We start from the raw sequence: 18,069 nt of genomic DNA, 5'->3' as shown, positions 1-18,069 counted from the left end.
ACTTAGCACAAAAAGTAAGGAAATTAGTGTTTGGTAGATTATTTCTTTGTTGTAACAATGCTTCTTGGCAATAAATCTTATACTGTTGGAAAGCCTGTTTATTTCCCTTTTAAATGGTGCCACATTTATAAGGAACATGCATTTGTGGGATGAGCAGCAGAGCTGAGTATGTAGGTTGCGCCTATGAAAAATATGCCAAATCTTCTTTGCCAATGCCAAACAGCTTATTCTGCCATTGACTCTTGTTTGGTGTTTGGTGGATTGGATGATTGAAGTTTGAAGAAACAAGACATATTGGCAATTTAACAATTTATTCATTTAACAAACAGGAGCCTCAGTAGCGTGTGGAAGAACCATACACAGCCACAACAGCCTGGCACCTCCTCCTCATGCTGGTCACCAGCCTGGTCACACATTGCTGTGGGATGGAATCCCATTCTTCACCCAGCATTTGTCGCAAGTCAGCCAACGTGGTTGTTTTGGTCACTCTGGCACGAACAACACGCCCAAGCTGATCCCACAAGTGTTCAATGGGGTTGAGGTCAGGACTGCTGGCAGGCCATTCCATCCTCTCCACTTCCAAATTCTGGAGGTAGTCTCTGATAAACCCCGCTCTGTGGGGGTGAGCGTTGTCATCTTGGAGGATAGAGTTCGGTCCCAGACCTTGGAGATATGAGATTGCCACTGGTTGCAGAATCTCATCTCGATATCTCTCTGCATTGAGATTGCCTCCAATGACAAGCCTCGTTTTTCTAGTGAGGGAGATGCCACCCCACACCATCACACTGCCTCCACCAAAAGATCAGTGCAGCAATCAGCATAGCGTTCTCCGCGTCTTCTCCACGCTTTGACCCTACGATCCAACTGCCATAGGCATAATCTGGACTCATCGCTGAACATAACATTCTTCCACATGTTCAGGTTGCAGTGCATGTGTTGCCGACACCAGTGCAAACGGGCCTGACTGTGAAGGGCAGTCATGGCAGGCCTCCTGGCAGCCCTATGAGACCGGAGATTGGCTGCGTGCAGTCTGTTCCGGATTGTCTGGGCGGAGAGCCGTCGGCCATATCATCCTGCAAACCTTGACTGCAAATCTGTAGAAAACAGCCTATGGTACCTAAGTGCTGACAGAGTGAGGAAACGGTCTTTTTGGGGTGTCGTCTTTTTGGGACACCCACTTCACGGCCTGTCTCTGACATTCCCCGTTATATGGAACTTGGCCTTCACTTTGGAGATGGTACTAGAGCTCACTCCAAATAATGCTATCCAGATCAGTCAAATGTGGCATGCAGATTCTTGGAGCAGACACCTACTGACCACTGTAGCAGGGCTGTGAAAGAAAACTGAATAGTAGGTTATCATTTGATGTATTTCTTGTATATATCATACATGTTTCAGATAGTGTTTAAGTTCAGTTTAGTGTTAGTTTGTGTTTCACACCTATTCGAAATTTCTCTGTGCTATGTTTATTCTAAACTTAGTTCTTTGCTGTGTAAGATGAGGCAGTTGTGTATTCAACAGTTAGTTTATCCTGTTGTACTTTTACTGAGTCAGTGATAAGATAAACTATAGTTATGTAGATGTTTATGTGTTAATCTGATAAGCTTTTAGAGGATAGTGTGGTTTGTTCTTAATTTAATATGGTACTAATGTTATTTTGTGATGTTACTTGGTGCATGCTTGAGTGCTGTCTTTTATGGTCGTGAAAAAAGACTGTTCCTGGGTTAGTTGAACTTTTGACTTTTGTTTCTATCTGAGGGTTGTTTGCTGACCTATAAGGTTAGTAAACAGATGTTTTAAATTAGTATTTAAGGGACTGGCTAAGTGCCAACTTTTCAGACAAAGAAAAGATAGCTAGGTGGTATGTAGCTTTGTCTCCAGAACTATGATGCATTATACTTCTGATTGTACTATTTGAATACATTATTTCATAACCAACAACAACAACAACAACAACAATGCTCTCTTTGTGTGTTTATTAAGTGATCAGCAATTTCCCATTACAGGGCCGATGCTCACCTGGGGGTAAAAGAAGCTCAAAACAAGAGTCAATAGCAACAGCAAAATAAGCTGCATTGGCAGAGAAGATCTGGCATATTATCATGGGCGCAACCCACATACTCAGCTCTGCTGCTCATCCCACAAATGCATGTTCCTTACAAATGTGGCATCATTTAAAAGGAAAATAAACAGGCTTTCCAACGGTATAAGATTTATTGCCAAGAAGCATTGTTACAACAAAGAAATAATCTACCAAACACAAATTTCCTTACTTTTTGTGCTATGTTTACGTATGAACACGTGAGTATCATATGACAGACTTGAAAAAGTGTGAACCTATTCTTAAAGGTACAAAGCAAAACACTCTGAGTTTTGCCATCACTGACTGACTAAATATGGGCAAAACATGTGTACAGTCTTCAGACAGACATTTTTAGATGTGGTTGTAAAGATTTAAAACGAGTGGTGTGTGTGTGCGTGCACATAGGTAAATGAACACAGCCCATATGAATTGAGCAGCCTGTGTTTGTTGATTCAGCTCTGACAAAACGCATAACTGTGGGATCAGTCAACAATCCCTGCAGACATAGACACACACAATTGTAATGTCATTGGTAACTCAGTAAGTATTGCTGTTGATAAGTTCCCTTTTATATCAGCAATAGTGGCAGTAGTGGTAGTAGTATATATAGTAGTGGCAAAGGTTAGAGTGTTAGTAGTAGTTGAAGCAGTAAAGCTCATTTTGTCCTTTTATTAATTTAATGTCCCATTTAATTCTTTCTTGGTTCTTCTAATCTTATATTTATTTAACAAGCTAGAATATTATTGCTAAAACTGCAACTGTCATATAGTAATTATCACTATTTTTATCAATATTATTATTAGCAGTAGTAGTGATTATATATATTATACTCTTTCACACACATTCACACTCTGTGGAAATATAGAAAACAGCTGATCATCACAAGTTACCCAGAATGACCCAGAATGAACCCATGACAGTATTAATCCAGTAAAGTAAGGAGACATGGCAGATAACCCCCCCCCCCCCCTTGTAGAAGTGTGTTTTCCCTCTGTTTGATGCAGTGGAATGGACTTCCTGTTGTGCATCAAGGCTCAAATGCGTCAAGTTGCATGAAGACAGACAGGAAAACACAGGAAACACAGCTTTGCCTTCGGAATGAAAGCATGAATTGTACCAGTCAAAAGTTTGGACACTCTTTCTCATTCAAGGGAATGGGAAGGTGCATCCAAACTTTTAACATGTGCTATAAGTCAATAAAAGAAAATTGACTTATAGCACATGTTAACATTCACAGGAAAATAAAAGTTTCAGCAATCTAAAAAACAAGATGTGCTTTGGAAAATTGTGTTCAGCAATGTGTTCTGTAATAAATGTGTTAAAACATTTTTATATTTAATTTATTATATTTATATATATTTATTATATATATTCATTCACTCTGAATTCCAACCAATATGTGTCCATACTGGCAGGTATTGAAAAGTTTCAAGTACTGAAAGTTGGTATCAAATGCTTGGTCAGATTCTTGTTTACTGATATTTTTGATCAGATATTTCCTGACTTAAATCACAAAATGTTTTAAATGTTTAACTATATTTTATTTAGGCAAAGCTTTTTATTTAACATTGATGCATTGAACAGTAAATGAGGAAGTGGCCTAAACATGGTTATTTACTCAACTAGTTCCTTATGAATGTATTTTTCTGTTGGATAGAAGTAGCCCAGTAGTAAGTATATTGAGTCTAAACATAATCAGCCTGTAAATTTGCTAAAATCAACAAATTCAAATAAGAGATATAGACTACATGACCTCAGTGGTTGCAACAACCTTGCCTCAGTTTGTGTCTTTCAAGTACTGTACTACCATTCCATTCACACAGAGCTAGTCACAGAGCTAATCAATAGGTTTTCTGGAAAGTAATTACCCAGTGATATTTTTAAAAAACCCAAAATGTCATTAAATAACACTTAACTGCTGGTCTGAAGGCATTCATGGATTTTGGTTTGCTCTGTGTTTCCCTTGTGTGTTCCTTCACTCCTCCTGTGTTCATGTGCTCTTCCTCTCACCTGTCCTGATTTCTGCTGTAACCATTCCTCCTGTTCGTACTGGCTATTAAAAAATCCCCTTCAAATGTGCTTTCAATGTAAGTGATGGAGGCCAAAATCCAGTGTGTCCACACAGTCATTTAGTGCAAAAATGCATTTAAAAGTCAATCTGAAGCTTATATGAGGCTTCACCTGTCTGAGTCAGTCATATCAAGTGGATATGTGCCACACTAATCTTTTTAGCATCAAATTCCCTCTTTGTGTTTCCTCGGACAGTGTTTCCCTGTTGAGCTGCAGTGGAAATATAGTAACAAAAAGAGGGACTTTGGCACTAAAATGACTGCAATGTTGAAAGATATCTACTTGATTTGACTCATTTGGACGGCTGAAGCTTCATATTGGCTTCAGATAAACTTTTAAATACATTTTTGCACAGAAAGACTGTGGATTTTGTCCTCCATCACTTAAATTGTAATTGCATTATGAAGGGATCTTCTTAAGGTCAATATGAACAGGAGGAATGATTACAGCAAGAAAAACATGTTTCAATTTTCATTGGGCTCTTGACTGTTGTTTTAAGACTGACTTGAAAAATTGTGAACCCGTCCTTTAAATTTGGCTACATATTCTGTCCCTTTTGTCCTTAAACACAATTTATCAAAGGCTGCGATTAAATAAAGAACAGTTGTGTTCACCTCAACTCCACCCTACCAGGCAGTGATGCTTTTGTTTTGAAAGGGATTAACTGGACGTCGGGTAGGCTGTGACGTAATTGATGTCGACTTGTGTTCAGCTGGCTGGGACAAGCCTCGCCCGCGATGACACATTTCTACACATACACACACACACTCACATAATCGCGGCCTCTCCCTACTTGTTCCCGTGTATCTCCTGATTTATCGGCTAAAACAGGCAAACGAAACGCCGTTAAGACCGAAACTAAATTCAGTCTCTCTTGTAACTGCGCTTTGTTTCTAACGGCCGCCAGGCTTCGGTAACAGTTACAAGTCGGAAATGTGGTTCAGTTAATGACGACTTCTGTTCGGCTATGGAGGGGAGCTCCTGTTAGGAAGACTGAGAATTTAAACCAGTTTAAAGTTACTCCGTCGGTGGACACGGAGCACAGGAGGCTTGTTAAGTGATTGGCGTCATCTTGATCCGTGTTTTCGTCAGTTAACTCACAGAGGTCTCCCAGCAGCAGCCATGGCAGGAGGACGGATTGCTCTCGGACTACTCGCCCTGGCGTGTTTGCATTTCCACCGCTGCGGTTCCTTCAACCTGGATGTGGACAAACCCTCTGTGTATACCGGACCAGAGGGAAGCTACTTCGGCTTCTCGGTGGACTTCTTCAAGCCCTCAAGCAACCAAAAGTAAGATTTCCAGCAGAGTGATGTTAGATGATGATAATAATCAACATGTAGGCTACAGCGTTTAAACACGTCGGGCAACAAGACGTCTTGTCCATTAAAGCAACGTCTTTAATTCAAGTATTCAGAATTCATAACGTCCGGTTAAATCGAAACTACACTTTTCGTTTTTTATGTTTTTAACATGATGATGTTAACTGTCAATGGTATAAAACACTCTTAACTATATGTCTATAGATTTCCTGTTCCTGTTTCCTGCTGTATTCATTCAGTATCTGTTTGAAAAGATAATGATAGAGGCAACAAAGTGGCTCTTAACAGCAATGTCAAAAAACAAGTTTATTATACATTTAGTTTATTTCGTCCCTAATTTATGCCCACTACACAAACTGACTGCAGGAGTTCTGCAGAGGCTAAGTGCGTCCCTGGTGCTAAACAGCAAGTTTGCACCTTACTTTAAAAGCCAAAAGAAATAAAAATAGTCATAACATTGTAATATATCTCCAGAATTTCATTCAACATATGTTTGTGTGCATAATTTCAAACAAACTGTGGCCTGAATACCAGAGGAAACTATTCTTAAGTTTATTTTGATAATGTGCTTTTTTTCTTTCTCTCTCAAGCTTTCTCATTGGCTAACTTAAATGTTTTGTATGGGGTCAGCCAACTCAGTCTTTTTGCACTGTCCATGTTTAAAAAGTCAATTTCTGCTTTCACCTTATAAAACAACATATTTTGTGGCTCCATTTTAAAGTTAATTGTTAGATTGTCAACTAAGATGCAACACTAACCTTATTGATGGATTACTAGAGTTGTTATTTTACTGTTGTTTTAATCTCATTCCGCTGACTCTGCTTCCTAACAATCTAAAAAGCAGCCATAATAAATCAATAAAACTGACTCAGTCTAAATGAACCACTGTCCTATAAACAGCGCAGAGTCTAACAGAGCCAAAGCCCTGTGAAGTGTAAACAGTTAACATTTTTTTCTCATGAATTATAATCCCCTGAACAGCACTTTTGCTTTACAGCCAAGCTAGGAAGATAAATCCTGTTTAACTCTGGACACTGGTGAAAGCTTTCGTACGGCACTGCAAATTGAGCTTCATGTCACAGAGCAGCACTTGTGATATTCGTACAGAGGGGTTAACTTAAAAAAACACCAGCATAAAGTGTCTAAGTAGTGTAAAGGAGAGCTCTGTCTAACAACTTCATTCCTGAATCTCCCATTGGTGTGACTATATCATGTGAGTCACATCATTTTCATACTCATCAAACCATTCACTGAGTCCTGGTACCCTGCATCTGCATTGGTTTCCACGTACTGATCTTTTGGGGTTTTTATTTGCCACCCCTCTGTATATTGTATCTCATGCTGAAATGATTAGTAAATACTTTCTGTCACTCGATGAATCCACTGTTGACAAATTGTTTCAGCACTAACTTTTTCTTAGAAAAAGCTTGTTTTGAGCTCCTCTCCTCTCCTCTCCTCAGGTCAGACATTCTGATTGGAGCTCCTCGGGCCAACACTTCATCCCCCAGCAGTGTTGTGGAGAGAGGAGCTGTGTACAGCTGCCCTTGGAAGAGCTCCTCAGCCTGCCAGCAGCTGCAGTTTGATAACTCAGGTAACAAAAACTCTTATGTTTCACATTTCAAGGCAGCTATGATGACATTCCCAGAATAACCCAGCTTTAGCTACACAGCTGTCTTATTCAAGTTAAGCTATTAACCATTAACTTAGATACCCTGAGGCCCTGTTGCCTTCAGTAAACTCATTAACCCTCGACAGCAACCACCCTCTTTTCCCCCTTTCTGCTGCTTTTTTTTGTAATGTAAAGAAATCATCATAATCCTAATCATAATTTTGTGTAACAATGTATGTTAACATAATTCTTACATTTAATCTTAATGTGTACCTTGTCCATCGCAGCAGAATTTATCAGTCATGGTTCAGTCTTTTTCTGAGGGATTTGGGAAACTTTATCATGTTCTTCACTGTGGCCACACAGAGAGGAACTAACTTATGTTAGGGTTAGTTGGTTTCAGAATAGCCTGCTTCGAGCCATCTGTAATTCTGCTCACATTTCTGATTTACTCAGCAGTTCAAAGAGGTCTGGTGTGGTGCTCACTGATTTTTCTCAGTTGGAAAAACAACTGACCCAACCAGAGCTGTGTTGGCAGGATTATTAAGGTGAACTCCATCGCCCTATGAAAGAGCCAGAAAAATTGTGACATGAAAATCACTGCAGCTGCACAGCTCGTTGTCAGACAACTTACAGAAATACATTGAGTTAACATATTTCTTTGATCAACTTGAAAGACGTTAAAGATCCCCTCTGGACATGGTATAAAATACAGAAATACTCTGCTTTGAAAACTTTGTTGATTGTGTCTATCTATATCTCTCTCTATTTTTTTTCAGCAAAAAATGTTCAATTTACCTCATTAAAATCCTTAAAATTACAAGGGCTGTAGTCTCCTGGTCAATTAGTCCGACCAAATTCTCATTGGACAAATAATTGCTGTGTTACTTTCATAAGGAAAAAAGTGCTACATCAATAGCCTTCCAGGATTAATCCATTATTTCCTGCAGTGGGAGAGACAGACTAACAAATTACCTGTGAAAACGGGAGTGTATTCAAAACACCCCTGTTGTTTTCAGAACTTTGAACTTGCCTAATCTAAAAGAGACTGCTAGGTCTAACTGTATTCAACGTTTACTGAATGTATACTGAATCAGTGTTTCACCTATAATGATAACAATATGAACCCCTGCCAGGCCAAAAAAAATTTCAATGCCAAAAATAACACCAAATATCCATTCATTCAGAAATCAGTAGTGTTTGGGAGTCTCTGTGTTGCCTGCGTAACTCTGTTAAGGAATAGGGCATTGCGTGGTATGTTTGCATAGCAAGTGGGAAAGGGCGAGCGGCAGGAAAGTGACGGTGGATGTGAGCGGAGCAGAGGAAAAGGTTAGCAGTAAGTTGTCAGTCCGGCAGTAAATGTACAGTACAGACTGCAGTGTGTCAATTAGGGTTAGCTCCAAAGATAGCAACAATGAGTTAGCCTAACCTGAAGACACGAAGTAGAGAATGGAGAAATGTCTGGCTGCTGAGTTCACTGTGCACTCTGTGCTGTTACACAGCACAATGATTATAGATTTTAATGGTATGATTGTAGTCTGAGGAAAAATCACAGTTTCATGATTATTATCCATACATTTTTTTCACAACTATATGGATTAATAAAATCAAATGAGCATTTTTATTAAGAAGTTTTATTTTTTTTCCCCAAATCATTTCTTTGTTGGTTTTTGTTTTTAACATTTGCTTATTATTAATATAAGATTAATATGAACTTTATTGATCCCCAAGGTGAAAATATTACTAATGGAGGTAAAAGGCTGAAGTGTCATTTTTAATAATATAATTTTACATTTGGCCCAAGAAAATCCTGTCTATTATTGTTTTGGTTTTTTTGCAGTTTGCAGCAAGAAATTGAAAATATCTCTTATGCAGGTGTTATTAATCACTGAAATGCAATTAATTAGATCCCACGGTATAGTGCTGGAAGTCTACAATCCTAATGTAAAGTTAGTCTTTTACACCTGGCCTATTTACCTACCATAACTTGTGTTAACACAGATGGGAGGAAGCAACAGGATGTAAATGGTCACACTGAAGCCCTTGAGAGGATTACATGCTGTTTTGGAGAGCATTAGTTTATAAATGGTGCGATGCTCCAACTCTTAACTGAAAGCCCAACTCTTAACTCACTTTGTTTGATTGTAAGTGACACTTTTATATTTAACTTTTATATACTTACTTAGTTATTACTAAGAGCACTTGAGCATGTATAGCTGGATGTTGATCTCAAGGATGTTGCATCAAGTTTGAGGTATTGGATCCTTAAACAGCATCTTTTCTTTGGCAAGTTTTACAAAATGGAGATCCGTCCTCTCGAACAACCCCCTGTCCATTCCTCATGTATCCAAAATACTCCCACACTGATCATTTAAGGCGTTTTTTTTAATTGGTGGATATAACACCTCAATATTGGGTCCCTCAGCCATTGCCAGAATCCTTCTCATCTGCTTTAGCCAATGTTGCCCCAAACAAACATAAGGGGAGTTGCTCTCATGACAGCATGTGTATTTTTGTGTATCTGAACTTGCTGCAGCATGCATTTTAAGCCGGTGCACCAGGTTCCGTCAGCAGTCTGCCAGTTGCGCCTGTTGCCTTTTTAAACACAATTATTTAGTTTAATTTTCCGGTCCATTATTAATTTTTAAAAAAACAAACAAAAAAACTATAATGTCCCTTTTTCTGAGAGTGAGAACAGAAACACACACTGAGCCTTTCTGGTTACAAAACCATGATGTTTTAAAGTGCGGTTAATTGCTGCATCCCTAGTTGTGATATCACAAATCATGTTTGTATTTACATCCCTTGCACTCAGACTTAAGGTGAGCAAAGAGAAACTTTCCTCTGTCAGCAGATGAATGTTGAAACAAAACTCTGCACAAACATTCAGAGAAGCATACGACACAGGCACATTATACGACAGTCTTTACTGATTGGTTGGGACCAAATAATAATACAGTGTCAGACTGAATGATGAGTGAAATGAAATGGCAATTCCTTTCTGATTAACAGGCTACTAAGTAAACTGATCAGTATTGGAATCTGTTGTATGCCAACCACCACTTATGGCTTTACTGAGTTGTGGGCAACCTAAAGCACAACTATAGTACGAATATCAATTAAGATGGGTCTTTATATCATAACCATATCTTGTATGTTTTGTAGAAGGTCCTTGTGTCAGAATCTAGTTTAACATCTTATTTGTTTTAGTTTATACCAGGCTTGTCACCTTTCAGTGAAAATTGCCATTTTGAATCCAAAATAGATCACCTACATGATTCCTGTATATCCGATGAGCTTTTGAAATTGAGGGTGTGGGGGGGGGGTTGAGAGAGAAGCTTTCCATGTTTGTAGACTTAAGAATCCAACCAGAAATCTTTGCGGATTGTCACACTCATGAGCCAATGGGATTTTTTACGTGTGACACAGACAAGTGCAGAACATCTAAACTCTGAGCATCGCTCAACTTCAGCTCAGTTTTGAGTGACAGATCAAACATCAGAATTCCAAATGACGGAATAACAACGATGAAAGTCGTATCATTGTTGTTGAATGTTCAATCAGTGAAAACCAATTTACATAAATGATGGACAGACAGATAATGGTTTGCCACAGGTGGTAGCTGGCCAGCTTGGCAAGTTCACATTTAGCCTACCAATTGAAAGTAAATAACATGTTATTATTAAATGAAAATAACATGCAGATGTCCCAGGTTGAACAATACTGGCCTCTGATTTTATCTGTTCATTTACTGCCATCGCTAATTTGCATTTATATTCAGAGCAGGGGAATGTTGCTTATACAGTTGATTTTGTTGGAAGCATGTTTAGTTAGCGTCCTGCTGTCTGACACTCAGCTCTCAGTCTGCATTAACAGAGCAGCTGCTTCTGTTCAAGATGCTAGTTTAGCTTCAGATAGCTACACCAGACAGCGGCCAAACAACAACTCCACAGTGAGCAGATCGTGGCACACTGCAAATTTTTTCTTCCTCCAAAGGTAGGGAGGTGCGTTTGTTTCACAGTTTGTGCAGCCCTTATGGGCGGTAACAAAACACACCTGTAACTCAGTCTCATTAAAAAAGTAAGAGGCCTCACTTGGTGGTGCAACTGCCTGCTACAGTAAGTCTACACAACATTTTCTGACAGTTACAGTGCACGTCCCTCGTCTCCTGCATTATCGGTTAATATATTTTTAATCGATTGAATTATGAATGGCAATGAACCGATAATAGATAAATCATTCACATCCCTACTTTATATCTATTTTTTCTGTACTAATAGGTCACCTTTCAAACCACAGTTACAGGGTGCTTCACAAAATATGATAACATACAATATAGGTTTAGGGGAAACTTTTCTAGAGTTGTTAGCTGTTAGCTCCTAGTTATTGGCTATTCAGGAGGAAGCGTAAAATGTGGGACAAAAGTGCTTTTGTGCAAATCTTCTTTATGCACTCACACATTGGAAATGATATGTGCAAATCTTTTTCATTTGTTAACACAATGCCATGCACAGCTACAGATTGAAATTTGATTTTATTTATTGATTGGGATAGTGTGCAGTTTTAAACATTAAAGATGCATTGCATCGGAGTAAGCTTGAAGCTAATTTGCATCCATAATCCCCCACAATCAAAACATACAACAGCACAACAACAAACAGTACAAAGCAAAAAAAAATCAAAACAAAAGAACAAACCAAAACAAACAAAAAAAACACACAGAACACACCATACAAAGCTACACACAACAGCACATCACATACACCCACAATGTTAATTAGAAATTAATAATGTAAACTAGACTCAGTGGTCACATAGCTGATTGGTCTTAAGTACATGTTTTATTTTGGCCTTGAATGCATTGATGGAACTACAGTTCTTCATATCATCAGGTAGGGCATTCCACTGAGTTGTGGCTTTCACAGAGAAAGCTGACTGCCCAAATGCAGTGTGACGGTATGGTACAATCTTGTATAGAGGATATTCTTGAGGATCTAATAGAATTTACTGAGCAAGTGTACACAGTCACATAGTGGAGGAGGGGTCAAACCATTTAAAATTTTATAAACTAGGCACAAATTTGAGAATTATCTAAAATTGTCAAAGCTCAGTAAATTGTATTTCTCCAGTACCTTACAGTGATGGAAATGCATTGGCTTTTTGTGTAGAGTTTTTAGAGTTTGTTTGTATAAGGACTCAAGAGGTTTTATGGCTGTTTCTTCAGCCTGCCCCCAACATGTGATACAATAAGACATATGGGAAAGAATCATAGCATGCGTAAATATTTCGGCTGCATCCAAAGAGAGACAGTTTCTAATATATCTAAAATTTGCTAAGTTGGTTTTAAGCGTTTTTTGAACATGTTTCTTAAAGTTCAAATTTGGATCCAGAGTCACACCAAGATATTTAAAATCAGTAACTATATCAATTTTTTCACTTTCAATGAAAATATCAGCGTTAGGAGGTTGTACCATAGTTTTAGAGAAAAACATACCTTTTGTCTTGTTTACATTTAGACTCAGACATGATTGATCAAGCCAATGTGTGATCCTTTCCAATGCAATTGTTAGCTTAGCAACAGCTAACTCAGCTGTTTTTGCATGTGTGTGCACAATGGTATCATCTGCATACATTTGTAGTTCTCCATCCTGACACTGTTGAGGGAGATTATTAATATATAGGCTAAATAATAGGGGACTTTACACTGACCCTTGTGGAACACCCATTGTGCACTTCATGTTACTGGACAATGTGTCACCAACTTTAACACATTGTATTGTATTGGATAAATATGAAAACATCCATGCCAGTGCTCTAGATGAGAAGTTCAATTTAGAGAGTTTCAATATTAATCCTTATGGATTCAAAAATTAAATCTATTTGTTCAGATATCTTTTTATACATTCAAACATTTGAATAAATTTGATCAAAATTTTTGTACACATTCACACATTTGAAGATTTTCATACAAAATGTTTTCACACAATCAGATTTGGTGATACACAGCTACAGTACATATGACTAATTTAAGCTCTTAACAAGCTTTACAAATTGCAAATGGGGAGTATGACTTGGCTGCAGCTTGAAAAAGAATTCAGTCAAAAGATTTTTTTTTTGTTGCTTAAATCCCTCTCTCTCTGTCTCTGTCTGTCTGTCTGTCTGTCTGTCTGTCTCTCTCTCTTGCTCTCTCTCTACAAAATACGACATAAGCTGTGTTTTCTATTTGATTTGTCAGTTGTTGTGTTGTGATTTTTGTTTTCTTTGATGAACTTTTATTGTATGTGCAATGTTCTTTCAAGGCAATGCTCTGCACTCTCTTGACTGTGCCCTGAACTGATGTCCCCCTTACATTACTTTTGTAGCAGTAAGATAACATTATTCTAGTTCCTCCCTTTATCCTCATGCTAAAATCCACTGTAAATTCACACTTTGAAGCTGATACTAAAAAACTTTCTTCCCAGGGGAAATGCCCCCAGACTGCCCTAGGGGGTTCACATCTTGGTCACCTTTTTCACCCCTGATAAGTTTCCATCCCTGCATACTGTGCTAAGGTGACAGGGTGCATACACAATGCACAAGGTGGGGGTGGGAGTGAAGGGGTGGGTCAGTAGGGGCCCAACAGCAAATTTTTTCCTTGTGGCCCCATAATACCTTAATTTAACCATGCCACAGCTGATATGCTCCATGAATGACATAACTACAACATGTGAAGTGTTTTGAAGTAGGGAGAGGAGCTAAAGACAAGACAGTTTACTGGGTCACAGTAACCTTCATTTGGAAAGAGATTTCATCAGACAGTTTACTTTGACTGAGAATGTTACTGAATGGTTCTACAGACACAGCAGCTCTCTGTTGTTTGAAACAATCTAAATCTCCACCAACCAGGCTACACATTTGTCCTGTGAAACTCTCACAAGGAGAAAGTTGTAGTTTGTGGTAGGTTTCAATGTAACTGCTAGGTCTGGTGAAAGCAGAGACATTTCCCATTTTTTGTTCACACTACACTTAACAAAAAAACTCCAACAAGCCTCACCTTAATAGTCTATCCCAGTGTGAGTAAACTTTGTTAATAACTGAAACGAATCAACATGACACATCACAAGAAAAACAAGAAAGAGTTTATGTGCAGTTGAGCAAGAATAAAAGACCTGCACCCTGCAAGGCTGTAAAAAAAAAAAAAAAGAAAAAAAAAAAGCAGGTTATCCCACTGTGGACTGTTAGCACCAGATGCTCCAACTACAGGATAGTAATCCAGTTTAATAATAAGTTTCAGCACAGACAGCAGAAAATGTGCACATTAATGCATCTGATCCTGCTGTTTGTGTTCTCTGTCTGCACACTGCTGCAATGTTAGCTTGCAGCAGACTGAACAAAGTAGAATCTGCATACTGGGAGTGCCCCGATTGCCTAATGGTTGCTGCGCATGCTACATAACTGCAGAGTTCCTGGTTTGATTCCAGCCAGGGACCTTTGTTGCATCTCTCTCTCCCCTTGTTTCCTGTCTGCCTCTTCACTACCCACTATCTAATAAAGGCATAAATGCCAAAAAAAAAGAATCTGCATTCTGTCCTGTCACCTCCCAGTGCTACACCTCTCGTAGCAAGAGATAACACCTCGCCAACAAACACAAACTAAGAGCACAGGCTAGTGTGCAGTCTCTTTTCAGTTTATTCCTCTCTTAGATGAGACCATTAATTCACTGTGAGATGGTGAGAGCAACTAGTCATCTGGAGTTACAGTCTCAGACTCATAACTGTGGCAGTTACACAGGAAGTGTAACTATTCACATCATCTATGTTGTAATCACTTGATTTTCAGTTTTAATTATTTTAAAAAGTGCTTTGCAAAAACTCGTAAAGACAGGAAAATTGCTTGCAGGAGTGTCTAAGAAGCAAGAACACTGATTTAACCACAGAGGTCACTGAAAGCTACTTGATTTTATTTCTGAGTAGAGTGTGCAAGTTTTGCTTTCACAGTTTGCAGTAACAGTGTATTATTAAGCTCAGCTTGCCGCTGTTTTCTCATGTCAGAGCACATCCAGGAATGTGTAGTGAAGCAGGAGGTGTGTGGACTCATCCGTGGACTGATTGTGTAGTTGCACAGCTGTGTCTTGCCCTGTGTTTGCCTATACTGCAAACAGCTCTTTCCGGCAGTGATAGTAATAGTTTCTAGTTGGAAGAACAACAATGAAGAGACACAGGAGCTGTGGGTTGCTTTGTCTTCGCTCTATCACTGTAGATATTAATACAGTGATATTTATTATTTGTTAGTATTGTGTTTTCCCATGCAAATAAATTTGTCAGAAAAGGTGTCTTTCTACTGGCTTCTTTGAATTGTTTTCACTCCTCTGAAACCAGCAGCATACGCACTTTCCAGGATTGATGGTGTTGCTGTGTTTAGACTGCCTTTGGGCAATAATATATAGACAAATGTTATTTCTAATGCTTTGGCACCACATTTTACAGTAGCTGGTAGCTACAGAGCGTTTAAGCATGTTTGAGCTCATTCTTTTGGTTTTCCGGCCCGCAACATTACTGTCTTGGTTAAGTCTCACTGCTCTCATCAGCATCGTTTCAGCAGCAGCAGGCAGCGGTTTTCAGCAAAAAAGCTCTAAAATTGTACACTACCTGCTCAGCACCAAACAGCAAGCACTTAGCAGCTAGAGAGCCAGATATTTCCCTCAGGAGTTGGTAGAGAGCAAAATCAGAACTAAAAGAGAGTAAATATTGGACTTGCTTTGTGTAGATAGTTTACATTTTAAGAGTAATGTTATGATTTTAAAGGTCTCATTCAGCTTCTTACTATGAGTTGTTTTGACATGAACACACTATTTTCTGACAAAATTAGAACAGCTTTGGTTATTTCAAATGAGAGACTTCTGTTAGTGCTCTTTGGGCGAAACTTAGTTGGAAAGAGTTGATGTAACATGTAACATACATAGGACCAATCAGAATCTTTGGTTTGCTTTCATTGTATATTGCCAGGCCACTGTCAAACACATCTGATTAAACCAAGTGTTAAACTCTGAAAGATCCTCTCCAAACATGTTTTAAGACTTATAAAGATACTCTGCTTTGAATAACAATTTGTGTCTGTTTTTTCCACAAAAAAGTTCAATTGCCCAATTAAAAATTATTAAAATTGACTCTCCTTCTCCCTCATTAAAAATCCAGAATCTCTGAGTATGCAAATATGGTTCTTTTCAAAAGTTGAACTGCTGGACACAAAATATCTCCCACTTCACTGTAAAGTCCATTCTGTACAGTGAAGCTCAAAATTACAATAAAGGAACAAGAAGAATACCTCAGGTATTATTTATTAAACTGTGATTTTGATTGTTATTGCATATTTAGTTATGTTTAAGGTTACAGAGAAATACTTGAGTATTGGGAGATGAGAACTATTATCTTCTGGAATGAAGGGCATGTTTTATTTTTGCCTGGAAAATAGTATGTGATTTCCTGATATGTGTCTCCTGTTTCTGTTTCCTGTCTGACAAGTCACAACAGTCTGTCAGACTGTTGGTTTCTTAGTAAAGCTAAACAGAAGGGTGAAAAAATCAAGCAAGATACAGAGAATAACCATGCACTAGCGGCTGGTGACATATACTGATATGTTAAACATTAACTTAATTGTGTGTAAATGTAACAGACATTATCACATGTAAACTCACACACATTTGTACTTCTGTAACATTTTCAGAGATGCAGCAGAATAGACTTTGTAGCCTTGAACTGAACCATTCAGGCAGTTTGTTCAGTACCCCAACACTTTCAACAAATCACATGATCATGGAAAATTTAGGTTAGATGTGTTGGGCTATCTCAAAGTAAGGCCCTAAAAATAAAACTTAAGGGACATCTTCACTGCCACTATCAAAAGCAAAACGCCCAAAATATCTTTAAAAAAAGAAAAAAAAAGAAAGTAACTTCAAACCCACAGAACTTTATTTTAAATTCTAGTGGCGATTTAGTGGCAAAAGGTTTTTTTTAGTAAATCAAGGAACAGTTAAATCAGCATCAAGGGAATGTAAAGAGCATGATTGAGTATTCAGAGTAATAAGACTGGAGATGTAAAAGGGAGCCAATCCGTTTAAGGTCTTGTAGGTCACGAAGGAGGATTTCTGTGTTGGTAGCCAGCGCAAAGACAACAGGACTTTGTACACAGGTGTAATATGATCAAACTTATCTTGTAGGGACTCTAGCAAGTGAGTTTTGGAACAAATGTAGACCTTTTGTTGCAGTTGTCGATTTTGGATTTCAGCATCTGAACATTTTACTATCTGCACAGAATATAATTGACTGGGATTGTCCTTTAAAATGTTATATCAGGATACTTAAAATATACTTTCAGTGAACAGTTTAATCACTATTCTCAATCAGTGTACAATAGAGTTGAGAGGGGCGGCTGGTTCTGGAAGTTCTTTTCTCTATTCAATGTTCCTATTTCAAATTTTTTTTAAATGACCTCCTCAATATTACTGAATATAGAAACTCAGGACTCTCCCAGATAATGCAACGTTTCAATTATTTCAACATTTTTACTGGCTGCCGTTGCTGTTGAGAAGATTCCGATGGCACGAATCAGAGTGTAATGAATTCAAAATGCTTCATTGCAAACTTTTTAACAATAGCCACAGTTGCTGAATTCACTCAAAAGTGACCCAGAAAGAAAAAGTAAACTAATTGACAGTGTAGATTGTAAAATCAGTTTTCTCAAAACTGTAATCTTTAGCTTCTGCCCTGAAATTTTCATATACACAATCTTGTACCTTTTGACTTTTTACTAAAGAACCAGATATTTTCTAACTCAGTCGTTGATCCAAGCCATAGGAGAGCTCAAACTTGAGTCACCAAAATAGTTTATGGGAAAAATTAATAGAATTTTTACTTTCAGAACCAGGGGCACCCGAAATGGCTCCTCCCATTCCACATCTCTGTTGGTATTAAACTGCAGGTAACCATAGCAATAATACTGATGCTGTATGC

The 18,069-nt window shown here is 38.3% G+C and overlaps 1 protein-coding gene across 1 annotated transcript in view; it reads left to right on the top strand.

Annotated features, from left to right (window-relative positions):
* The first annotated feature begins 4,859 nt into the window (after positions 1-4,859).
* itgav (integrin, alpha V) overlaps positions 4,860-18,069 on the top strand; it is an 81,261-nt gene continuing 68,051 nt past the window's right edge. The window contains exons 1-2 of the mRNA XM_067604592.1: positions 4,860-5,442; positions 6,933-7,063. Coding sequence (XP_067460693.1) covers positions 5,276-5,442; positions 6,933-7,063 — 298 coding nt within the window. The 5' untranslated portion in view covers positions 4,860-5,275. The remainder of the gene's footprint in view (positions 5,443-6,932; positions 7,064-18,069) is intronic.

The sequence above is a fragment of the Thunnus thynnus genome, chromosome 11, assembly GCF_963924715.1.
Source record: "Thunnus thynnus chromosome 11, fThuThy2.1, whole genome shotgun sequence".
In the NCBI taxonomy this organism is placed as follows: domain Eukaryota; kingdom Metazoa; phylum Chordata; class Actinopteri; order Scombriformes; family Scombridae; genus Thunnus; species Thunnus thynnus.
Note: the sequence above shows the minus strand (reverse complement) of the source record. Positions and strands in the feature narration are given on the sequence as shown.